Genomic DNA, 26208 nt, shown 5'->3' on the forward strand with positions numbered 1-26208 from the left:
GAGCTCAGGAAAGCATTTGCCATGGATTTAACACCCAAAATTGCACTATTCCAGTGAATTAATTATAACCACTGCCACAATATAGGATAAAAGTCATGGGTTTAGAAATGAGAGACATGGGTACAAATCCTGCCCTCCATCTATGGGTTTTGTGATCTTAGACCACTTAGCTCAGAGCCTCAGCTGCAAATGTGTATGAACACACAGCATGGTGGTGGTACAGATTAAAAAGCAAAATAGTGGTTGTGAAAGCACTCCGTTGAGTGTGAAATAGGTGCTGTAATTTTTTTCCTTTTATTAGGGAAGTGTTGCTTATCTTAAGCCCAATAAAAAGTGGCGTATTTATACAAATCTTCCTCTGTATCTGTTTGTGAAAATCAGATTGTTTTTGGCAAATAACACTTAGCCTAAAAGTTCTATTCTGATGCTGGATGGGTTTCACAAACGAGACTCACAATGCTTCTAGCAGCGAGACATCGTTTTAGAAAAAGACGATTTAGAGAAGAACGTGCACAAATCTGAAGGCCCTGTGGTGATATTTCTGCCACAAGCTCAGCTTTTTCTTGCACAATAGAAGCCAGGCTTCTGAAATGAGTGGTTCTAGTAAGTCCCAGGGCAAGAGAGAGATGCCAAAGCAATTACATTTATGGTAAATTCAGAAGAGGAAATGTACATAAGCTCTGAAGAAAACCTCTGTGGGCCTAATTTCAAGGAAAGGCAGTAGTTGGTCTCTGCCAGCAGTCAGTGTATGCCCCGAGCATGGAGCAATTAGAGATGGAATGGGTCTGTTCAAACAAAAATGGCGTGATGGCCGTGAGACAAAACCTGAAAAAGGAAAAGGTCCTACACTGAAAGCACTTCTAGTGTATTCTATTTATATATTTATGTTTCTAATTTCTAAAAACACTTCAAAAAATTTTTTTGAGTGTCAAATGAATTAAGGCAGGGTTTATATGGAATTCTATTCTCAAGTCACCCCATTCCCAAAATGTTGTTTTTTTAATTCTATTTTTTCCCTATATCTACCTTTCCCCTCACTGTCAAGCTTCTTGAAAGAGATGCTTCCAGGGGCACCTGGGTGTCTCAGTTGGTTGAGCGTCTGTCTCTTGACTTCAGATCAGGTCATGATCTCAGGGTCCTCAGATGGAGTCCCACCCAAGTAGCGTGGAGCCTGCTTAGTTAGGACTCTTTCTCTCCCTCTCCCATTGCCCCTCCCCCTCTCCCCCCCCCTCTTAAAAAAAGCAGGAGGAGCTTCCATTTGTTGACTTGGACTTTCACCTCCCAATTTTCCTCAGCCTACCAGGCAATCTGTCTCCTGCCTCCAGTTACCACACCACAGAAATTGTCCTTGGAAAGGGCCACCAGCGACTTCCTAACTGCTGACTCCAACAGCCTCTTCCAGTCCTCCTCCTACTTGACCACTCTAAGGGATTTGACGCTATTGACTCTCCCACCCACTTCTTGAAACTCTTCCTGCTGTCTCCCTTCTAGTCCTTCTTTTACTTTCCCTTTCTTTTTCCTCACTACTCTTTCTTTGCCCTCTTCCCAAAGAAAATATTCCCCAGAATTCCATCCTCAGTCTTCTTCATATGCTCTGCTTATCTGCTATCATATCCTTGTATGACTTCAGTTATTACTCATATGTTGCTGCGTCAGTCAGGGTCCAGTCAGGAGCCAGAAATCATACCAGTAATTTCAACAAGGAAATTTTAATATAAAGAAAATTGCAAACTAGCAAAAGGGGTAAAATGAACTCTAAAGCATACAGAAGCAGCAACTTCATAAGCTGTAATGACCTTCAGGGCTGAGAGGATGTGAGCAACGCAGGAACATAGAAACTTGGAAGAGCCCTACCCTTCTTCCCCCACCAAGGTGGAGGTTCAAGTTTCATCTGATACCTTTTGGCTGGTGGTGGTGAAGAGACTTGCAGGCAGTAGCCACTACTAATCTCTGAGGGCCACTCGGTTAGGGCTACTTTCTTCCCTCTCACTCTACACACCAATTTACTGACTACAACGTGGAAAACCAGCACACACACAATGGAAGGACTGAGGCTTCTTCCTGCTCTGCCTTTAGTGTCTCCCCAGCACCCGCTAGGAGTAAAGCCTAAAACAGTGCTGCTGGCAAGGAAAAATGTCCACAGGGTCCACCTTGTGTATCACAAAGCAAGACAAAGAGGGATGGATTTGGAGTTGAGAGGCCATATATTAATATCTGGCACAGTAGATAATTTCTAGATCTGTACTTCTTACCCTGACCTCTCTTCTAAACTCAAGATTTCTGGATGTCTATGTATGGATGCCGCAAGACACCTCAAACTCGGCATGTTTCTTCATTTTCCATGTGCAGTTGTTGAGACCGGTAAATGCTATCTGAACAATGTGTGTGGAATCCATCTCTCTTTTTTAAACACATACATATATTCTATCACTATCACTAATACTACAGATTCTCATCAACTAGAACTAGTGCCCATGTTTACAACTACATAACTCTCCACCTGTCTTTCCCACTAACTAGTTTTTAGTTTAAAACTAAAGCAAGTTTTTCTTCTCAAAATCAAATAATTCTGTTTGCCAACAGAACAAGGTCTACATTCCTTGTTTTGATGTTCAAGGCCCTTCATAATTCTGCCTCCCCAGTCTCACTGTGCATTGCATCCCGATACTGCTACTACTGCTAATACTATAAAGCTAATGTTTACTGAACACTTAATATGGGCCAGATACTAACGTAAGTGTATAATCTCATTTAATCCACACATCAGATTTACCAGGTAAGTGTTGTTATTACTTTCAATTTACAGATAAGGAAACTAAGAAAAAAGTAAGTTAAATAACTTGGCTAAAATCACACAGCTAGTAAATGTGAAGATCAAAATCTAAACTTGGGCAGTGTCATTCCATAATCTGTGCTCTTACATACATTATATTTCTCTCTAAAAAAATTAATGTAAGAGTCAATTTAACTAATGAGGGAAAAGATTTGTACATTGAAAACTATAAAACATTGTTGAAGAAAATTTTAAAACATTGAGATAAATGGAAAGACATCCTGTATTCATGGATTAGAAATCAATATTGTTAATACTATGCAAAAATACTATATCAATACTACTCAAAGAAATTTACGGACTCATTGTGATCTCTATCAAAACTTCAATGGCATTTTTTTGCGACAACAGAAAAACCCATCCTAAAATTCATATGGAATCTGAAAGAAACTTGAAGAGGCAATACAATATTGAAAAAGAACAAAGTTGAAGGACCCACACTTCCTGATTTCAAAACTTAACACAAAGCTACAGTCATCAAAAAAGTGTGATATTCATATGATCCAGCAATCCTACTTCTGGGTATATATCCAAAGGAAATGAAGTCACTATCTCAAATAAGTTTCTGCATCCCATGTTCATTGCAGCGTTATTCACATTAGCCAAGACACAGAAACAACCTAAATCCCCACTGATGGATGAAAGGATAAAGAAAATACGGTATATATATACGGAATGGATTATTATTCAGTCATAAAAATGAAAAATCCTGCCTTTTGCGATAACACGGATGGCCCCTGAGGGCGTTATGCTAAGTGAAATAAGTCAGACAGAGAAAGACAAATGCTGTATGCTCTCACTTTTGTGTGGAATCTAAAAAAACTTAACTCATAAAAACAGAGACTAGAATGATGGCTGCCAGGGCTGGGCTGTAGGAGAAAGAGGAAATGTTGATCAAAAGGCACAAACCTGCAGCTGGATGAGGAAGTTCTAGGGCTCTAATGTACAGTGTAGCGGCTATAATTAACAATACTGTATTATGTCTTGAAAGGTGTTAAGAGAGTAAGTCTTAAATGTTATCAGCTCCCCCCCAAAAAAAGGTAATTACGTGAGGGGATAGAGGTGTTACCTAAATTTATTATAGTAATCAGTTCACATATGATATATTAATAACATATATTGATATAGTAATAACATATATCAATGTTATAAAATTAATAACATATATCAATGTTATATAACATATATTAATATACCAATAATATCTCGATAGAGCTGGGTGAGGGGGAGTGTAGTAATGGCAAAGGACAGATACATCAACCAACGGAATAAAACAGAGAATCCAAAAATAAACCCTCACTTATGTGGTCAATTTTTTTTTTTTGACAAGAGCACCAAGATCACTCAATGGGGAAGGGACAAATTGTTCTGGGAGGACTGGATACCCAATGTTAGTGGGTCATGTTCCCCAAAACTCATATATTGAAGTCCTAATCCCAAGTACCTCAGAATGTAACCTTATTTGGAAAGAGGGTTGTTGCAGTTGTAATTAGTTCAGATGAGGTCACACTGGGCTGGAGTAGGCCTCTAATCCAGTATGACTGGTGTCCTTATAAAAATAGAAAACTTGGCCACAGACGTGCATAAAAGGAGAACGCCATGTAAACATGAAGGCAGAAACCAGGGCGATGCATCTACAAGATGACATTGTCAAAATTGCCACAAACTAGAAGCTAGAAGAGAGACCTGGACATATTCTGTCTCACAGCCCTCAGCATGAATCAACCCTGCCACCACCTTGAGCTCGGAATTCTAGCCTCTAGAACTTTGATACAATAAATTATGTTGTTTAAGCCACCTCGTTGATGGCAGTTGGTTAGGGCAGCCCTAGCAAGCTAATAAATCCACATGCAAAAGAATGAGGTGGAACTGTATCTTATATGCAAATTTTAACTCCAAGTGGATCAGACCTAAACACAAGGGTACAAAATTCTTAAAATTAAACATCGGGGGAAATCTTCATGGCATTGGATTTGGCAATGGTTTCCTAAATATGACACCTAAAAGAGGCAACAAAAATAAAAATAGATAAATTGAATTTGATTAAAAATAAAAACATTTGTGCACCAAAAGACACTATCAACAGAGGGAAAGACGACTCCACAAAATAGGAGAAAACATTTGCAAACCATATATCTGATGAGATTAATGTCCAGAATGATCTCTAAAACTCCAACAATTCAACAACAACAACAACAAAAAACAAAAACAAAAAAACCCCAATTCAAAAAAGGTAGAGGACTTAAATAGACATTTCTCCATAGAAAACATACAAATACCAGATAAACCCATGAAAAGACATTCCATATCATTAGTCATTAGGGAAATGCAATCAAAACTATAATGAGATACCACTTCGCACCCACTAGAATGGTAATTTATCAAAACCAGAAAACAATAAGCATTGGAAAGGAGATGAAGAAATTGGAACCATTGTACATTGCTGGTAGGAATGTACTGCTATGGAAAACAGTACGGTGGTTTCTCAAAAAGATACACATAGAATTACCATATGACTCAGTCAATTCCACTCCTAGGCATATACCCAAAAGAACTGAAAACAAGTAAGCCAACAGACATTTGTATGCCAATGGTCACAGAATCATTTTTTACGATAGCCAAAACTTGGAAACAAACCCAGCGTCTATCAATGGATGAAGAGATAAGCAAAATGTGATATATGTGTATATTAATGTGTGTATTACATGCAATGCAATATCATTCAGCCTTAAAAAGAAACAAAGTTCTAACGTATGCTATAATATGGATGAACCTTGAAAACATTATGCCAAGTGAAATAAGCACGCATGACACAAAAGGACGAACATGGTGTGGTTCCGCTTATCTGAGGTATCTAAAATAGGCAAATTCAGCACCACCTGGGGGGCTCAGTCAGTTAAGCATATGACTCTTGATTTCAGCTCCGGTAATGATCTCAGGGTTGTGAGATCGAGCCCCATGTAGGGCTCCACGCTCAACAGGGAGTCTGCTTGAGATTCTCTCTCTCCCTCTCCTTCCGCCCCTCTCCCCAACTCTCTCTCTCTCTAAAATAATAAATAAATCTTAAAAAAATAAAATAAGATAGGCAAATTCAAAGAGACAGTAGAAGAGAGGCTACCAGAGGTGGGGGAAGTGGAGGAGTTATTGCTTAATGATTACAGAGTTGCTATTTTGGGGGATGAAAGCAGTCTTAGACACAGTGGTGACAGTTACACAGAATTCTGAATGTACTAATGCTATTGAATTTTATACTTAAAAATGGTGGAAATGGCAAACTTCATATTATGTATATTTTACTACATTTTTTTAAAGCTCACGAGGAGATGTTAAAGGTCTGGGAGACTGGAAAGGAGAGGAAAGGAGTAGGGGTTCAGCTAATTGGGAGTGGAGGCAAGATATGAGGTGTCTAAGGTGACACCCAAGTTGCCAGACAGAGATCTTGGATGTCTGCTTCCAACAGCAAGATTAACAGGTGATCAGGACTAAAGAACAGTCTGGAGTGATGGGCCACAGCTTGATCAGTTGTAATCTCTTTGTATTTGAAGTGCCTGTGGGATATCTCACGGCATAGGGATCTGACTGTGGCATCACCGCATTTACCACCATATTGGAGACAGCTGAGAAAATAAATAAGCAAATAAATAGGAGCTAACACCTACTGACCTCTTGCACTGCACTAACACCGTGCTAAGCCCTTCGCCTGCCATCAGTTCAATCTTCGCAACCACGCTCTGAGGCTCGATTGTCCTCATTTTACAAACCTCATGCTGAGCCATGATTATGCACCATTTCCTTGCACCGTCCAACCTCCACGTTCATTTCTGATCCCTGAGGCTAGAGTGTCCGTCTGTCATTTCACTCTCAAGGTTCAATTCTGTGCGCCCTCTAAAGCCCCTTCCAATGTCATCAGTTCTAAGTGCCCCAAGCTGTCTTGCTCAGAATTGATCATTTCCTCTTCAAGCCTCACTTAGCATTTAGTTATCTAACAAAACGCCTTCCAAGTGCTCTCTCCCCACTAAGGTTGTTGGCTCCTTGGGAGCAGGAGCTGTTTTTCCTTTGTCCTGAGATCTCCATCAGTACTTCTCAAAGCACCTTTCATTCTGAAGCACTCTTTAAAAGTTAACTTTTGAGAAATGGATGAATTGAGCTTTTTAAAGAAATACAAGGCCAAGGTTAGGGGGAAACTGTTTTTGTGACTGGTGAGCAGAACCCAGCCCTGCTCCGTCTCCACTCAGCTCTCTCTCCATACTGTCCTACCATCTTCTTTCTTTCTAGCTCAGCACACAAATTTACGTTCTAAAACCAACCACGGTCCAGAAAAAGGACCGTCTTGATTCCTTTTGCCATGTTAAAAATTCACAGCCAGAAATGTCGGGAGTCTCAAGCCTTTCTTCCACTCAGGTGTTCTCTGATGTCCTTACTAGACGTCAAACTGCAAAAAGGAGGCGACCGATTTTGTTGTGGTGGTGGTTGTTAAATTCAAATTTATTTTTATCAAATGTTTTTTATTGAGATATAAGTGACATAAAACATTATATTAATTTCAGCTGTACAACATAATGATTTGGGTATTTGTATATATTACGAAATGATCACCGCGCTAAGTCTAGGTAACCTCCATCACCATACATTGTTACAATTTTTTCCTTATGAGAACTTTAAAGATCTACTCTCTTAGCAACTTTCAAATCTACGACACAGTATTCTTAACCATAGTCACCGTGCTATACATTATATTCCCAGGACTTACTTATTTTATAACTGAAGTTTCATACCTTTTGACCCTCTTTGCCCATTTCACCTACCCCAACGCCCCCCCCCCCACCGGAAGTGATTCCCTGTTATTTTTCACCATGTACCCAGTATGTGGTAAAGTGCCTAGGAGAGCAGGTACTTGATAAAATTTGTTGAATGAATCATGAACCCACTATCTCTTACTTAAAAGACCCAAATGAGGGGGAAATTAGCAAACCATACTCTCTCATTTGTTAAACTGAGGCTAGTTTCTCTTTAACGTCCAACAAAATTAACAATCCCACACCTACTGGCCACCCTGACATTTATACCACACTCCCCTTCTCTGGAACCTCTTTTTAACAACTTCTGTGTTGGGAAGGGGGCAAAAAATATTCACGCTGAGACTGACTTCTCTTGTGTATCTGACACTTTCTTTACTCTCCGCCAGACCTTTTCCTAAGCCTTGCCCAAAAGGAGATTATCTCTGTAATCCTGTCACACATAATGCTTCCGTTTTCCCCCATTTTTCTCCAGCTTCCCACCCATTCCCAGTCAAGCACTCCCTAACTTTCTAATCCTGTTCAGTGTCTCTCAGGAGTTCTTGACACAATTTTAATGATGCCAAGCCCTGAACCTAGACATCAAAGGAATAAAGCATGAATAGTATCTATTCTGTCACAGATTTATTCAGTGTTCTGTGTCCTAGATTCGGGTGTGTGCATGTGTGTGGACTGCCTTCCTTTCAGCCAGACACAGAGCCCGTGTTGAAAAAGCAGTAATCATTTATAAATGTTCTTATCTCCGTATTTTTTTTTAAGATTTTATCTATTTATTCGACAGAGATAGAGACAGCCAGCGAGAGAGGGAACACAAGCAGGGGGAGTGGGAGAGGAAGAAGCAGGCTCATAGCGGAGGAGCCTGATGTGGGGCTCGATCCCATAACACCGGGATCACGCCCTGAGCTGAAGGCAGACGCTTAACAACTGCGCCACCCAGGCGCCCCCTTATCTCCGTATTTTTAACTCTATTCAAATAAATACACAGAATTCGTTCTATTGGAATTTTAGTCACCTGTTTGTTTTATTTTATTTTATGTTTATTTGAGTACAGTTCACACACTATGTTACACTAGTTTCGGGTGTACAACATAGTGATTTGACAAGTTTATACATTCCGCTGTATTTGCTGCAAGTATAGCTCCCATCTGTCCCATTACATCACTGTGACCGTATCATTCACTATGTCCCTTGTGCTGTGTCTTTTCTTCCCGTGACTTATTCATTCCATGACTGGAAGCCTGTATCTCACACTCCCCTTCACCCTTTTTGCCCAACCCCACACCCCTCTCCCCTCTGGCAGCCGTCAGTTTGTTCTCTGTACGTGTTGACGGAGTTGTGTTTGTGAGCAAGAGGAGAGGACAGGAGTATGTGCGGAAGAGGTGAGCATAAAATGAAAGGGAAGAGAGAAGCCAAGCGAGGACGGCCGGGTAGCGGGCTCGAATCCAGGTGCCTACCTTACCCTGTATTCTCTAACACTTCTTCTCTGGCACAACCATGTGCTGGAATTTACACAGATGTAGACAATTATGCCCTTGAAACTTGAAAGTTGCCTTCCAAAGCAGTTTATCCCATTGTGTACGCAGATGCCATTTGAGGGAGAATTTAGAAAATTCAGGAGTTTAGAAAATGATCTCCTCCAGCCGTGCCAGAGCGCTTCAAGCTCATGGCATTTAGAAACCACCACGCGGCTCTCTGATGGGCTCGGGTGTGTATCCGCAGGCAGACTTGGCCGATTTGCCGCTCTGCGTCCCCGGCTCGGGTACAGTCTTTTCCTCCGGATGCCCTCCGCTTCCGAGAGCAGACCGAGCCCCTCCCTTCAGTGGGCGAGCGCCAGGCCAGCCGACGGAGAAGGACACACTTCTGCCTCGGTGGCCAACGGGTCATAACCCATCAGCAGCTGCTGTTTTCCTAAATGTGGCTCAGAGCTCGCGGACTCAAGCGGAGGGAACAGCAGCGCCCTGAAGGCGTCTCTGGCACGCACGGATGCTGGTTCTCTAAGAAGAGAGCGGCTCTGAGCTACACGGTCCCACAATGGAGAGAGAGACCTGCCCGGGGTTCTGTCTGCAGCTCCCAGGTTCAGACAGCTTTAGAAAACTGATACACTGGGTTCCGATAAGGCGATCAAACGGGGAGCTTTGCCGAGTGGGCCAGGCTCAAGTCAGTGACAGAAAAAGCAAACTTTTGACCTTCTGGGTGTTTCTATTTCACCAAAGAAACTCAATCACACACCAAGGAATTGATTTCACAAAAGGCGGATTTGAAGCTTGGCTCTCCGGATTCCACACTAAAATTCCTCCTTGGTACTTGTTTCAGGAAGGCCGAGAAAAGTCAAGAGACGTGAGAGTGAGTCCGTGCACGCTGACAGCTGCCAAGTTCATACCCTGGCTTTCGGGATTTCCCCCGCTCCTAGGAGGAAGGATACAAGTAGTTTTCAAGGAGTGGGTGGAAAGCATTTTCCCTAATTCAGGGTTCAAACATGGAGTGTGTAAGTTCCAGGAAAATGGACACAGAAGTGTTGGTGTGTATCCACTTATAACTTCTTTGGTTGGTTTGGTTTTGTAAAAGTGTCCATAGCTTTCCTTGGATTCTCAGAGAGGTCTGTAGACCAAACTAGGTTAAGAACTGTTGCCCTGTGTCCTACATCATTTCACATTCCCCTGGCACTGGGGAAGGAGACCCTGCACGTAGAGGTCCAAGAGTGGGTGATGAACCCCTGCTGTGGCCAAATTCCCCAAATAAGGAAACTGATATCTACCACATTGTCTCCCTCCCGAATGACATTATTCCAACTTCTACTCCTGCAGTAAGTGAAACAAGAAACCACTCTCTCCGCCACAATCCCGCTCCTGCATCATTTATTCCTTTCGCGACACTCAGTATATTGCATCACAACCTTCTCTCTGCCTCTTGCTCCTGTCCCAGTAGGAATTGGCCTGCTTCGGCCGTCTTTCTGTTCTGGACAGACTCCTTACCTTATCTGCTCATTCTTGGCAAAAGAGCCTCGACTGAAACGATCACCTGAGTACATCCTGTTCTTGTTTCCAACAACACCTAAAGGGATTATTATAATCCAGGACTATATAAAGGCATAAAAAGGATTGAGATCATTGAGCTTAGCTAAACGTTGACGCCCAAGTAACAAGCCATAAACAACATCCAAACCTATCACGGGGTGTGGTTCTGATGTCGGCAGAATTAGTGACATTGTCAGGCAGGCAGCCTTGATGAAGGGACACGTGTCCATGGCCTAAACTCTTCCTGTTGCTATTTCTGTTGTTACTTTTCACAATCCACTCACTTTTTGCCCACGCCTAACTACTCAGTTCCTTATATCAGTATTAACATGATAATTGTAAGAATTATCGGTCACTTTTTCCTCATTCTGCCAGTCTGTCAAAGTTCAGACTGTACACAGAGAATCTTCACCCAGCCTAGCATCGCACCAATAGTACCACCTTTCCTAGTTTGCAAATACTCTAGGGGGCCACTGAATTGATCGTCCAGGAGAAACGTGACACCGTGACCACAGGCGTAGACCGGGATCCTCCAGGCAAACCGGGACATGGTCCCCGCGTCCTGCACAGAACCATGAAGTGCTCAGTCGCTCGTTCTCTTCCATCCCACACAACTTGCATCCCCTGCTTCATATTGGACCTCTCCAGCTAAGGCAGAAGTGGTGGAGAAAGCTCTGGAGCAAGAAGATAACAAATACCAAGTTAAGAACTCCCTGAAGGAAGAAAAGGCCAATTTACGAAAGTCCTGAGCTCAAAGCTGCTCCCCGCCGTGCATTATCACGCAGTCCTTTGCGGTAACCAGCTGCAGTCTTGCTCTTCAACCACCTCACCTTCCTTGACATGCCCACTAGGCCATGTTATATTCAATTCCCTGATTTTGCGCCACAAATTGCATATAAATGTAAAACATCGTTCAGTAATCATGTAATCAAAAAGACAACGGCTCCTGGTGGCTCAGTCGGTGAAGAGTCTGCCTTTAGCTCAGGTCTTGATCCCAGGGTCCTGGGATCGAGTCCCACATCAGGTTCCCTGCTCAGCAGGGAGTCTGCTTCTCCCTCTGCCCCTCCCCCTCCTCGTGCACCTGAGCTTTCTCATTCTCTCTCTCTCCTTCTCAAATAGATTAAAAAGAAAAAAAAGATAACTACTGAATCTATACCAGGATTGCCAGGAGCTGGGGTGCAAGAAAAACCAGCCTCATGCTCATTCTTTCTTCTTTCCACAGATTCGAAACGTGGCAGCAAATCTCTGCGTGGACAGCAAGCATGGCGCCACGGGCACTGAACTGAGGCTGGACATCTGTGTCAAGGATGGTTCTGAAAGGACATGGTCTCATGAACAGGTATGTCAGCCACCAGGAGCGACAGGGGTAAGTGGGGACCTCTAACTGGGGGATGTAGGACCTGCACTGGGGTCCTGGTTCCGCCTCCAAGCAGCTCTGTTGTTAAGCGAATTACTTACCTTCTTGGTCTCTGTTTTGTCTCAGAGCAGCTGTGATAATCAATTGAGATCATGTACAAAACTGTGCTTTAAATCATAGAAAGGATGGTAGAAACGTCCTGGGCTTATATTTCCTTTCCCAGAATGGTAGTCTTCAAACCATGAAAAGCCTGGAGAGTGCCATGTAATCTTCCAACTAAATTTCACAGTTTTATTGAAAGACTCTTTGTTATTTTGTAAGTTTTTTGCGACTTCATCTAATCTTACTTTCCCCTCTGGCGATATATCGGAAAGAACACTTCACACACATACCTGTTGCTGTAGCAGTCTGTAATCCTACACTTGAAGGATGACTTCCAGGCAGTGAGAGCTCGACATGGACTTCCCGGGATACTTTAGAACTATTTGTTGCCTTTGATTGAAAAGCATTTCCGTGCAATTCTGTTTAAGTGAGTTGCGACTCCTGACCCCCTTTGAAAACTGTTGGTCTTTATAAGGGACTTTCCTCACACTGTGTCACTTGCAAAAGAGAAAAGATAGTGAGTAGAATTGTGTCTGCCCCTTTTAATTGTCTTAATTTTTAACTATGAGAAATCAAATGGGGGGGGGGGGCTCCTGGATGGCCCAGTCATTCAGCATCTGCCTTCAGCTCAGGTCATGATCCCGGGGTCCTGGGATTGAGCCCAGAGTCATTGAGCTCCCTGCTCAGCGGGCTGTCTGCTTCTCCCTCTCGTTCTGCCGCTCCCCTTTCTTGTGCTCTCTCTCTCTCTCTGACAAATAAATAAATAAAATCTTTTTAAGAAATCAGGGGTGCCTGGGTGGCACAGTTGTTAAGCGTCTGCCTTCAGCTCAGGGCGTGATCCCGGCGTTCTGGGATCGAACCCCACATCAGGCTCCTCTGCTAGGAGCCTGCTTCTTCCTCTCCCACTCCCCCTGCCTGTGTTCCCTCTCTTGCTGGCTGTCTCTCTCTGTCAAATAAGTAAATAAAATCTTTTAAAAAAATCAAATAAGGAACTATAAAAAACATTATAGCCCACATTGGCACACTCATGACACAGATTTAACAAGTATCTGTGGTTATTGCCATATTTTTTTTTAAACAGATACAGTAAAGCGCCTTCCTTATCCCACTCCCCTCTCTTCCTCTATAAAAGGCTACATCCCACATTCAGGATAGTATAAACGGCCTGTGCTTTGTTTCCCATAATTGTCCATAATGCCTCTCTTATGAAAACCAAAAACTGTAGGCAAGCAGTTTCCAGCAAGGCTCAAGTTCTCTCCTATAGCTATATTCCTCCATTATCCGTCTTGTATACGAAACTAGTGAAGACAAAGCATGCCCAGCCTCGGATCCTGAAGAGCTGTTCAGGGATGCTGAGATGCACCCTGTTGGCACCTGCCTGTCCTCCCCTCCGCTGTCCCGTCCTACCCCGCGTGTAGCCGACATCGCAGTGCAGAGCAGCATGAACCTGGAAAGCCGCAGTGAACCCAGTACCGTACACAGCACAGTCCAGAATTAACACCAACAGTCCACGAACCAACACTGCCCCTCCCCGATGGGTCACCCGGCCCTTGCACTCTCATCCACAGCCTCGTGGTGTTCCAGAAGGATCGTGGGCCTTGCAGTCAGGCCTGCCTAGAATTCAGCCACATGAACCTGGGTGACCTTGTGAAATTGTTACATCTTGCTAAGCTGGAGTTGCTCCACCTCTAAATAGGAACAGTAATATTCACCCCACAAACCGGTTTATTATGAAATAAACCATGTCTATGATATAACAGCATCTTGCACATGTGGTAGGGGCAAAATAAATGTACTTTCCCTTCCGCTTTATGATATCTCCTCCCCCGGATCACTTTATACTAACACCAAATGAGAAGTTTCTCTCAGGTCCAAGGCAGCTGCCAAAACCAAATACTATTTATCATTCACTCAAATATATCCTACAGTGTGCAGATGCTTATCAGGTGGGTTTTAAAGAAGGCTCTGCAGGGACACCTGGGTGGCTCAATCGCTTAAGTGGCTGCCTTCGGCTCAGGTCATGATCCCGGGGTCCAGGATCGAGCCCCACATCAGGCTCCCTGCTCAGCAAGGAGCCTGCTTCTCCCTCTCCTTCTGCCCCTCCTCCCTGCTTGTTCTCTTTCTCTCTCAAATAAATAAATAGATAGATAAAATCTTTAAAAAATAAAGAAAGAAGGCTCTGTGGCTCTAGGATTTACTGGCGGGAATGAAACATCAGCACCCCTCCTTCTTCTGGAAGCACCACAGGGATGTTACCACGGATGCAAGGAATAGTCTGTCCTGTCATCTCCAAGAAGTAATTCTGAGTTCCCCCTGGGAGCAAGAGGGAAGGCTTCAGAGGCCTATCAGTAGGACTCACATCTAGAGTGGAAAAGGACACTTTTTTAAAGGAAAAAGAAAAAGAAGCATGCCATATGGCAAATCTATGTCTGTGGGGCTAAATTCCTCTCTACCACCCCTGTGCAGCCCAACCAGGAAACACACCTAGCCAGCCCGCTGATAGTAAGTATGACTTGTCTGAAGGCCTGAATCATGTTTCATAGTTCTGTCCCCTGGAATGTTCTAGAATGAAATATACTCTGGATCACAGATTTTATTTGACACCCGAAAAATAAATATAAATAAAACCAACTATATTGCATACACTTTAAAAATGCCTGATTTATTCGCCGCCCTCGTGCTGAACTGCTAAAACCTATGTCATGTAATTCAAGAAATAGTCACCAGAGGGCAGCACCAGACAAGCAGACAACTATATGAGGCACAAAAAGACCAGTTAATACAGCTCTTTAAAAAGATTCCTGGTCTCTAGAGATTCTGAAAACAGAGCTACAGGGAGATTAAACAAAGTTGACGGGAGGTAAAAATGAATCATCTTTGAAATACGTATCACCATATATTGGCTTGGTGATTAAAACATTACAAGCTACTTTTTTTTTCCCCAATAATTAGTTGTAAGCTTTGTTCACTGTATTACTCAATGACTTACATGAATTAAGACTCGTTCTCCTCCATTTAGATTAAAATGCCTGGGTGAAAAAAGAAGTATATCAGAGCAGGAAAATTATAGGTATTCTTTTTTATTCAAAAGCATTCAAAGAACCCACAAGGTGCACTTATTAGAGTTGAAATGATCCTCTTTAACAAATGGCAAAAATAAAACACAGATGAATAAACAAAATCGTTACACGGGAAATAAAGGATCGTCTACCAAAGCACCTTTATAAGAAAATGCCTCTTGTTGCAGAACACCAGTGATGTCTAATTTGGCTTCTGTGAAGGAAGCAATTTGTGTGATTCATTTTTCCAGGGCCTTCTATTTAAGCTGTTTGAGATCACTGTAGCATTGTGTGCTGGCTTTCAGTTTCCTTTAGGGACCCAGAAAGAAAAAGCAAAGAGAACTTAATCAGACTGTACGGTCTGGAAAGAACACCCTCCAAATGCCATTAGGAGTCCAAGTGAGAGGGGAAGGGAGGAAGTAGAGCCTTCTGTGGCCTACAGTTTGGACGGGCAGCAGGCTCTGATCTCATGCTGGGGAGGAAGCATTGTGCATTGTGGCAGAGCAGGCCTCCCCCCCCCCGCCCCAGGAAGCAGACCAAATGCTCCCTTTGCAAGACCTGGAGAGGAGCTGTGCACACAGAGATGCAAGCGAGTCAGCACATGTGGTAATGGACGGGTTCTGGCATACACAGCCTCAGACTCAGAACAGGGCTGGGTACCGACTAGAACATGCAGTGGCTCAGATTTCCACCAACCACATAACAAGGAAATAAAATAGAACCATCCACGGAGAGAAAAACATTTTCAGTCTTCTCAAATCAGGTAGCAAGCTCAAGGTGATGGGTGTATTTGCAGTACAAAGTTAGTTGAGTTTATTCATATGATACGGTATAAACCCGGGCAACATTACACATACCACATTGATAGTAAAGCAAAGAAGTATGAGCTATGTATCGTCCTGGATCTATATTTACAAGTACCACTTAAAAGTGGCAAGTGGAGAGATTAACATCGATTTACTCTAAAACTGAGGATTTGAGATTGAAAAAAATCAAGAGTTATTATACAGGAAATCTGAATGAAATCTAAATCCTTCCATCAGTAAGGAACAGCCCAGGCGGGGTAAGAGACAAACTATAAATGTCACAATAACATCATAAAATGCAAACGATGAAAATACATTCATAATGCCTACTTGTTTCTGGTTCGACAAAATTGCACAGGAGAAAGTGTGCCTAATGAATGAAAAGCTTGGTGCCTGATTGGATTGACATGGCCATTAGGATAAGATAAATAGCTGTAGAAAGCATTTCAAAGACAAAAGAGAAAAATTTTAGCTAATGGTAGTTGCAGAAGAATAAAGCAGTTGATAAAATCTGGAAATGTCACTTGGGGTGCAGGAAAGTAATCACCACGTAATCATGATGATGATGGTGGTGATGATGGTGATGATGATGATGACGATGGTGATGATGATGATGGTGATGATGGTGATGATGATGATGACGATGGTGATGATGGTGATGACTGATGATGATGGTGATGGTGATGATGATGATGACTGATGATGATAGTGATGGTGATGATGATGATGATGGTGATGATGGTGATGACTAATGATGGTGATGATGGTGATGACTGATGATGATGGTGATGATGATGATGGTGATGATGGTGATGGTGATGATGGTGATGATGGTGATGACAGATGATGGTGATGATGATGATGATGGTGATGATGATGGTGATGGTGATGACAGATGATGATGGTGATGATGATGATGGTGATGATGATGATGATGATGGTGATGACGATGGTGATGATGGTGATGACGATGGTGATGATGATGATGACGATGGTGATGATGGTGATGACTGATGATGGTGATGATGGTGATGATGGTGATGACTGATGATGATGGTGATGACAGATGATGATGGTAATGATGATGATGATGATGGTGATGACGATGGTGATGATGATGATGACGATGGTGATGATGGTGATGACTGATGATGGTGATGATGGTGATGATGGTGATGACAGATGATGATGGTGATGATGATGATGATGGTGATGATGATGGTGATGGTGATGATGGTGATGATGGTGATGATGGTGATGGTGATGATGGTGATGATGGTGATGACAGATGATGATGGTGATGATGGTGATGATGGTGATGATACAGCATAAAACACCATGGAGACTACCAGCTAACAACCAATCTACAAATCGGAGAATGATTATCGCACTATAATGACAAACCTAGAAACAAAAAATAAAAGTCACCTAAGGAGCTCTGGGATATAACTGGGACGATAGATGAAGACGTCTATCAAGAGAAGAATTTGTTGATGTTTGCTTTAACACAGGAATTCTTTTGTACTTAACAGATCCATTTAATAAAAAATAAGAAAAGTAAAAATTAAGAAAGCAAAAAGGAAAAAAAAAAAAGACTATCTGTGAAAGAATACATAAGCCGGAGCACCTGGGTGGCTCAGTCAGTTAAGCCTCCAACTCGGTTTTGGCTCAGGTCATGGTCTCAAGGGTGGTGGGATGGAACCCTGAGTCAGGATCCCCACTCAGCAGGCAGACTGCTCGAAGATTCTCTCTTCCGCCCCTCCCCCCACTCGCTCCCTCGTTCCCTTGCTTTCTTTCTCAAATAAATACATAAATCTTACAAAAAAAAAAATACATAAGCCAGGGGGCCTGGGTGGCTCAGTCAGTTGAGGGTGGTACTCCTGAATTCGGCTCAGGTCAGGATTTCAGTGTCATGAAATCGAGCCTTGCATGAGATTCTCTCCTCCTCCCTCTCCCTCTGCCTCTCCCCCAGCACCTGGCCCCTGGACTGAATCTCAGAGAACTGATGAGTGTGAGCTAGGTTGGCTGAATGTTGGCTCCCGACCACAGGAACTTCATAAGCAAAGTCACAGAAGGCAAAATACAGCCTGATTAGTGCAAGGAACTACAGATGTCTTTGAATTGAGATCTCATTCGCATACGACACGATATGTGCTTCAGTTATACAACATGATGATTCAGTATTCGTACATATTGCAACGTGATCACTAGAGCAAGTCTAGCTAACACACATCACCACTCATAGTCACAGGATTTGTTTTTCTGGTGGTGAGAACTGTTAACATTCACTCTCTTAGCAACTTCCAAATGTTTTGTTGTTGCTGGAACATAAACTAAGGGAAGAGGGATGCAGCTGGGGAAAAATGGCAAAGGCCAGATTGTGGGAAATGCTTTATATGTTAAATGATGTAGGAAAGACATTAGGCTTCAAAGCTGATGGCCAAGAAAGAATTCTTGAGATGTCTTTGGTGAGAAAAGGTGGTTTCATTAAAACACAGGGCCGGGACCCCTGGGCAGGAAGAGCAGCACTGGGGTCACGAAGAGCGGCCAATTATATACTTTCAAGCAGGAAGGGGGTTGGAGATAGCGTAAGTCTCTAAGGAATTTTGCAAGCAAGGTTTCCAGGACCTGGAGGGGGCTAGCTATTGTTGGGAAAAGGTCATGTATTACCGTCTAATAAAACCTTAGTTGTGAGACCCTTCAGATGTATATGCTTGGGGGATGAGCGCCAACACCTATCTTGGGGGGTGGAGATAAAGGACATTTCTAAAGGAACTTTTATATGTTAAAGTAGACTTACAGGATCCAGGATCAGGGTGGGGGCCAGGGCAGGGGGCGGGAGGGGAGGAGGGGAGGGGAGGGGCAGGCTAGGATTCCTTTACCCTTAGCAAAGAGTCTGGAGGCAGCTGAGTCCCTAGAGGAATGTCACTCCGCCTGTTTCAAGGACTTGTCAATGGGCTGTAGGTAGTAAGGAAATTTAATAACTTATCTTCTGCCTTTGTTTCCCACATCGGGTTCTCCAAGGGTTATGTGAAAACACGGCGAGATTGCAGGTGGAGAGCTAACATGGTCAAACGGTTGTGAAGGAAGGTAGGAAAGACCAATCAGGGAGTCGTTTCAGTACTCCAGACAAGAAATACTGAGAACCAAGGTAGTGGAGATAGAGAGGAAGGGACGACTTTCAGCAATAGTCGGAGGCAAAAATGGTAAGACTTGCTAATTGATTAAATAATGAGGGTTAGGGACAAAAAGGAGTTAAAAGAAGAGACTCCCAGCTTGGCAAGGGAGTACCATGACCACCAACTAGAACAAAATGAAGGAGTAGGGGCAGGCTGGGAAGGAAAAAAGCAATTGAATTTAGGGTATTTTGAATTTGAGATGTCCATGGGGCATGCAGGTGGGAAATCCTACACGGAGTTGGACACATCGCAGATGATAAGTTATCGCCGTATTGGCGAGAGTTGGACTGAGCATGCCCAGTAGCAGCCCGAGGACAAGGTCCAAGGGAGAACACTGAGCTGCACCTGTGTCGAAGACAGATACAAGAAGGACATGAGCGAAATAGAGGAATAGGGTAACAGGAACCCAGTATTTCAGAAGCCAAGGGACTAGTGAGCTCTGATACAAAGAGAGTAAGGAAATCAGAAATACCTAGCTGATGGACACTTTTCCTTGACTGTCCTGCATGGGATTTACATGAATCTAAAAATGTCTCAGTCTACAATCCTAGTTGGGGCCGGGGGCGGGGGAACTGTAGGAAGAAAGACCACACAATGTCTCTTCATGAATCTATTTCACATGCCTCACCTGAAACTCTTGTCCTTCTATTTAAAGCATTCTCTTGTGTCCTGTCTTCCAGGGAAACAGAACGTAGTCACTCACCGTTACTCAGGCAATCCGCTTCCCTGTGTCTGATTTACAGCATTTCTTTCCGATTTCCTTCCTACCACTTGGTCCAGGGTTCTCAAGTTTTCTGTAGTCTGCCCCCCCAGGTCACTGTTTTTGGTAGCCACTCTACATTTTCTTAGCCAGCTGGGAGGGAAAAATGGAACTATTGTGAGGGTCTGGTGGGTGCTGAGTGCGGTATCTATACAGGGCTCAGCATCCTGCGGGCTTTGTAGCAACAGGACAGCTCTTTACCTTGCAAGTCACAGCTGGGCTTCACCAAGGCCGCCTGAAGTCTGTCTCAGTGTAAGAATTACGTGACCTCATTGAAGTGTTAGAATTGGAAGAAAGCATAGGGCTTGTCCAGTCTCTTTTCCTATTTCCTTGAGGATTTCTCCTACCAAACTCCTCAGATGGCTGACCAGCTCAAACTCAAGCAAATACCGATCCCTTACCGAAGTGGGTTTTTTCCTTAATTCAATATATTGTAAAATCCACTTAGTGCCTCCGGATGGGATGGGCAGGACAGAGTGGACTAAAAGAGGGAAAGATCGGATGGAGTATCAGAGTCCATTAAATGCAGTAAGGAAAATATCCTTTTGTGAAGCTTCTGTTTTCTTCTGGGGGGGGGGAGGAATCTGCGTATATGAGTAGACTATATATCTTACTGTGTGTTACAGTCCAAAACTTTCTCCATTGCCCAGCTGAATGACTCATACCAACCCCAGAAAATTAATTTGCTTATTCTTTACTTCATTAAGCTCAGCTTCCATTTAAATCAAATTTTTCAAACTGCTAGCATCCATCCAGTTCAACTCGGCTCCTGGTCTTTTCGCAGTTAATCTGCTTATTTGGGCTAACTGCGCAGCATTTGATCCAGTCCCATTTTATCTAAATGAAGAATGTGAAGAGCTTCATTAAAGAGCTTCCTTCCCTCCCTCCCCTCCCCCTCCCCCCTTCCCCTTGCCACTCCTCCCCTCCGCCCTTTCTTTCTTTCCACGCCACCTCTCTGTTATTTTTCCTGGTACCTAATTGGAAACTCCTCATTTGTATTTTTTGACAGCCCAAGCCAAAGGTGCCACTGTTGCTGCTACAGAGCTTTATGATACATGCCTTTTTCAACACCTCTATTATGCCTAGATGGAGTTCTTTCCTGGTAGATCACAAAGCACGAATTCCACATTGCTAAAAAGACCTCCCCCGCCCCCACCCCCACTCTCCAGACTCTCCAAATTAAGCTCACTGTAGCTTTTCTGCTATTGTTGTTTTGCCAGCTCTTTACTTTTGGATGGAGAGAAGATATTCGCCCCGGTGAGCCACTGCACACCCGAAAATTCTGCTTCGATGCAATCTCACACAGCAGCCCGGTCACTCTCTATGACTGTCATGGCATGAAGGGGAACCAGCTCTGGGGATACAGAAAGGTAAGACTCAGCTCCCTGCAGGCATTCCCCAACTGCTGCGCTTGTTTCCTAACTCAAAAGTTCGTTAACACACGTTTCTATTTAAATTGTTACCTGGACACGAGTATACACGTTTGGAGACCACCAGCAGAGATTAAAGGAAAGATAGGGTGTGCTGGAAGGGGCATCGTTTTTGGTTCTGCTTGCCGTGTGCACACTCATCACAATCACTTATGATTGACAAATGGCTTTGAGGACGCCTGGGCGGCTCAGTCGGTGAAGCATCTGCTTTCGGCTCAAGTCATGATCCCAGGGTCCTGGGATGGAGTCCTGCATCCCTGCTCGGCGGAGAGCCTGCTTCTCCCTCTCCCTCTGCCTGCCACTCCCCCTGCTTGTGCTCGCTCTCTGTCTCTCTCTGACGAATAAATAAATACAATCTTTAAAAATAAAAAAAAGAAAGAAAAATGGCCTTGAGCCAGAACACGCACTGCAGGTGGAGGGACTAGTCTTAGCCCAGACAACTGCAAATGGAGGGACCACGTACCCAATAAACAAATGTAATTTCTGAGAACCTCAAGTCTCTCTCTCTCTCTCTCTCTCTCTCTCTCTCTCACACACACACACACAGACACAGACACACACACACACTTAAGACGTCCATTTATTTATATCTCAATCTCATTTGCTTGGGAGCTGTTTGGGTTAAGACAATTAGATTTACATAAATCCACACTCATGTAGGAGTAATCATTGCCACCTTTCTACAGACTGACCCATTTGTAATTTGGCCAAAATCCCGCCCAAGGATAACTAAGGAGAACTTTTTTGGGGAAGTTAAGCTTAAAAAATTGTAAAGTTAACATTTAATGATAGAAAAAGATAGTTCGAAAGCAAATATAAAAATCACATTTTAGTGAGTTGATTAAGAGCAATGAAATTTTTATTTTAAAATATTTTCATCGAGTTGCCTTTTGATAACTTTTTAAGATACCGCACAAATTTCTTTTCAACTTTTTTGGTTTTTAGGGCAGGACTTCCTAAACTATACAGACAATGTCATACCCACCACTTTAATCATGCACTTTGGCTCTCCCGTGACCGAGGTTAAACTTAGTATCCCCTGGAATTACGGAAAGCTAAAAGGGAAAAATCTGCAGTGAATCAATATGGGGGAACCACTGGTTTTGATACTTGTTCCCCCACTTACTAAGCTTTCTGGTATCCACTTTTCAGGGGCGGGCACCTAAAATTATACTCAAAGGCAGACTCATTCGTACTAGTTTCTTCTGCACACCACCACCCCCCACAGCCTCTGGCCAACTGTGACTCTGTGACTCTGTGTCCAGAAAAAGTATGAAACATCAGTTGTATCCTTCTGTTTCCCTTATGAACTGCATCACAAATGATTAATCTTGCCAAACCCTTTTTATTATTCAATATGATACAATCTATGGGTGATGCAATAAGAAAGTTGTTTTGTTTTGTTTTTATGGTTATATTCTGACCTTTAAGAAGTCCCTTTCTGGGCACATCAATAAAATACCTGATTCACCATTCGCCTAGTATGCTGGTTGTCCCTGATGATCAGACCATTTCTCACTATTGCACATTTGTAGCATGAGAGACAGAACACTCAAAAACGTGCAGTTAAGCCAAGAAAATACAGTTGTTTTCATTAGTGAGCTTACAAAAGCTTACAGATGGATAAAACCAACTAATACGCATGCACAGAGCTCCTGGAGAGGGAAAAAAACGGCTGTGGTGATTTCAAGAGGTAACTCTTACAGCTTTAACATTTTAAACCTTTCCAGGACCCTAAGGGATTTGGGAAAGGGACCCACTGGATACAATTGTGCTGTGGCTCCTTTCTCAGAGGCTTCTGTAGCTGCTGGCCTTGCATTGCTTAGCAAAGGGTTACATTCACTGTGTATTTATATAACAAACAAGGTATTTATACATAATCAGGAACATGCCAAAGGCTCAAAATGGAAAGTTTCTGAAATATCTCATCCTAGTCGATGACTCAGGCTTATTCAAATGCACCTGTTTTTGAAAGCGCTTGTTGTTTATTTCACGGGCTATTCCCAAGGCATAGAGAGAGAAAGCACAAAGAGAGAAGCCTCTCTGGGGTGTTACCTTGTCTATTTAGATGCACTACGTGGCCCTGGGGGCTTCCAGATAGTTTCGCGTCTTTCGAGACAGCTTTGGAGCTCCGTCTTTGTATTAGCATATTCATGAATAAACAGGATCCCTAAGACTCTCCTAATTGCCTAAAGGACCGCAGTGGGCCATCTCCTAAGCTCCGAAGGTAATAATCACCATCATCATCTCCAACTGTTAAGGAGGCATTGAGCTAGTGCTTTAGGCATATTACCTCCAACTTCCAGCCACCTAGGTACTATTATGTATAATTCACAGAGGAAGAAACTGATACTGGCATGTTTTTGCCAGAAACAACATTCAGATTCAGGGGCATCTGGCTTTAAGGCCTCTACTTTTCCCTCTGCCATGCCCTTAAGAAATCATAACTGAAACCAAAAGTCATGGTCAACTGCTTTAAAAATAAAGATGAAGATATGGTCATGAAATTATGTGAAAGTGGATCATCGCATTAAGTATTTCAGTACTTAAAATGTTGGTACTAGCCATAACTTAAAGGTGGTGGGGAAAAAGCACATACTTTAAACGTGTAATTTTTTAGTTCCTTTTTAATGACAATTATTTGCAATGTATTTACCACTACATTTACATTAAATTCTTTGGTATCAAAAAAAAAAAAAAAAGATTGGTATTCCCTGGGAGAGTTCCCCAATACCTTTTGGATTCAGCACCATTGATAGCAACCAACCCCTCCTCCGAGCTACAGGGCAATTTCTCAGAGAAGGAAGGTGGCCAGAAGCTACTTGGCTTGAGTGGGTGAAGGCTGTCGTCAGGCCCCACTCTCTGACCCACTGGCAGCCATTGGCCTTCAGTTGTACTTTTTTTTTTTTCAGGAAGATTTTTGTGTCGTCTCCCAGCTTTACTGAGATATAATTGACATATATAACATTGTGTACACTTAAGTGTCCAATGTAATAATTTGACATATGTGTATATTGCAAAGCGACCACCACAACAGGTTTAGTTAATACACCCACCACCTCACGGAGTTACAATTCTTCATGTGATGAAAACTTTTAAGATCTACACTCTCCGCAACTTTCAAATATACGACACAGTATTATTAACTATGGTTACCATGCTGTACTTTACATCCCCAGGACTTATTCCTCTATAACTGCAAGTTTGTACCTTTTGACCACCTATACCTATTACCCCCAACTCTACCACCCAGCTTTCAATTATTCTTAGATGTGAGTCATTGCCAACACAAAAAAAGGGGGGGAGGGGGGATCCCCTATTTTACAGCCTGTAACTAGGTTCAGTGATACAATTGTGTCCCACAAGAGCAAGTACCAAGAAAGAATCCCAGTCTTGGTTTCCTTTTACCACCAGGGGGACCCCTCTTACAAAAACAATGACTTGTTGGTGACAGTGAAAATATTTAAATTATCAACTGATACCCAAAACAAAAAACTTTCTTCCCTCTTCTTCTACCCTTACATCTAATTAGTCACTAAGACATGTCTGCCCCCACCCCCACCCCCAGCCCATATCTTGAAAATCTGTCCTCTCTGCCGTGTCTACAGACCCTGCCCTACTGGCTGCCCTTTCTATCCTACCCCCTAGATGACTGTCAGAGCTACCGTAAGGGTCATCCTGCCTCCCGTCCCTTCCCTCTCTAACCCATCTTCCATGCTGAAGTCAGACGGAGTTCCTACAAAATCCGGTTGTTGCATTCCTCTGTGTTATAATTTTACTTGGTTTCCCACTAAGTAGAAGATAAAGTGCCTTCCTTCAGTTCTTATCCTGACCCTTTCCAATCCAGTCACCATAATGATTTCCTATCAAGCCTAACACATCCTAATTCATCCTGAAACTGTAATGTGATCTTGAATAAATTATTGTGCATCTATGATTTTCAACCTCCTTATCAACATAAGAGGGATAATAATTAAGTGTACGAAACCATGTAAAAATTAGCTGTTTTCGACCACATGATCAAATTTATATTTGTGTGGGTGGAAAATGCAATTTTTACACTGAAAATAGTGGTAAGGTGTAACCTATAATACCACATCACTACAGCAACCTATCCTAAGCAATATTAACTATTATTACCCACCCCCCAAAAAACTAAGAGCTATCTCCCATGTCCCTTTCCTTTGAACTAAAGTTTTATTGAAGTATAATATATACCTTGGTGTGGGTTTCTCTAGATGTATACATAAAGTGAGAATTTGAGGGTGTTTTATTTGGGAGATGGCCCACCAAAATCTTGGTAGGAAGTGGGTAAGTGAATAAGGAAGGGATGGGAGTCAATAAAGGGTGAGTTATAAAGCAAGCACCACTGTGAGCAATTAGAACTCATTCCTACTAAAGATCTCTGGAAACAGTATGGCACATGTACCAGAGAGCAAGGGAGTTGGGATATTCATACACCACTCTAGTCAACCTGTGGTTAAGAATCCTCCTAAGGGGAGGGGAGTTTGTTCTCTGACATCTCTGGGCTGTGGCTCTTACAGACAAAACTGTTCTTGAGACCAGAGGCAGCCCTTAGGGAGTGAGATACAGTGGCCAGCTGCTGGGGTTGGGCCAGCATGCACTGAATTGGTGAGGCCTGAAGAGCTATGGGCAGGGTACAGATACTGCGTGAGAATCCAGTTGCTCCACATTTTTGTCAACTCTTGGCATTCTGTTTCTTCTTTTCCTCTTTTCATTTTGTGGTTATAGAGTGATATTACATGCTCGTTAGCTGTTTTGGACATCTTCTTTGTGAAGGACCTGTTAAGTCTTTTGACCATTTTTTAACGTGGGTTGTCTGGCTTTTTCTTACAGATTTTTGGATAGATA

At 42.9% G+C, this 26208-nt stretch overlaps 1 protein-coding gene across 1 annotated transcript in view; it reads left to right on the top strand.

The window, feature by feature from the left end:
• The window catches only part of GALNTL6 (polypeptide N-acetylgalactosaminyltransferase like 6), a 1130868-nt gene that overhangs the window by 1091160 nt on the left and 13500 nt on the right, over positions 1-26208 (top strand). Inside the window, exons 11-12 of the mRNA XM_026518852.4 lie at positions 11866-11982; positions 21127-21276. Coding sequence (XP_026374637.1) covers positions 11866-11982; positions 21127-21276 — 267 coding nt within the window. The remainder of the gene's footprint in view (positions 1-11865; positions 11983-21126; positions 21277-26208) is intronic.

This window comes from Ursus arctos, unplaced genomic scaffold, assembly GCF_023065955.2.
Source record: "Ursus arctos isolate Adak ecotype North America unplaced genomic scaffold, UrsArc2.0 scaffold_11, whole genome shotgun sequence".
In the NCBI taxonomy this organism is placed as follows: domain Eukaryota; kingdom Metazoa; phylum Chordata; class Mammalia; order Carnivora; family Ursidae; genus Ursus; species Ursus arctos.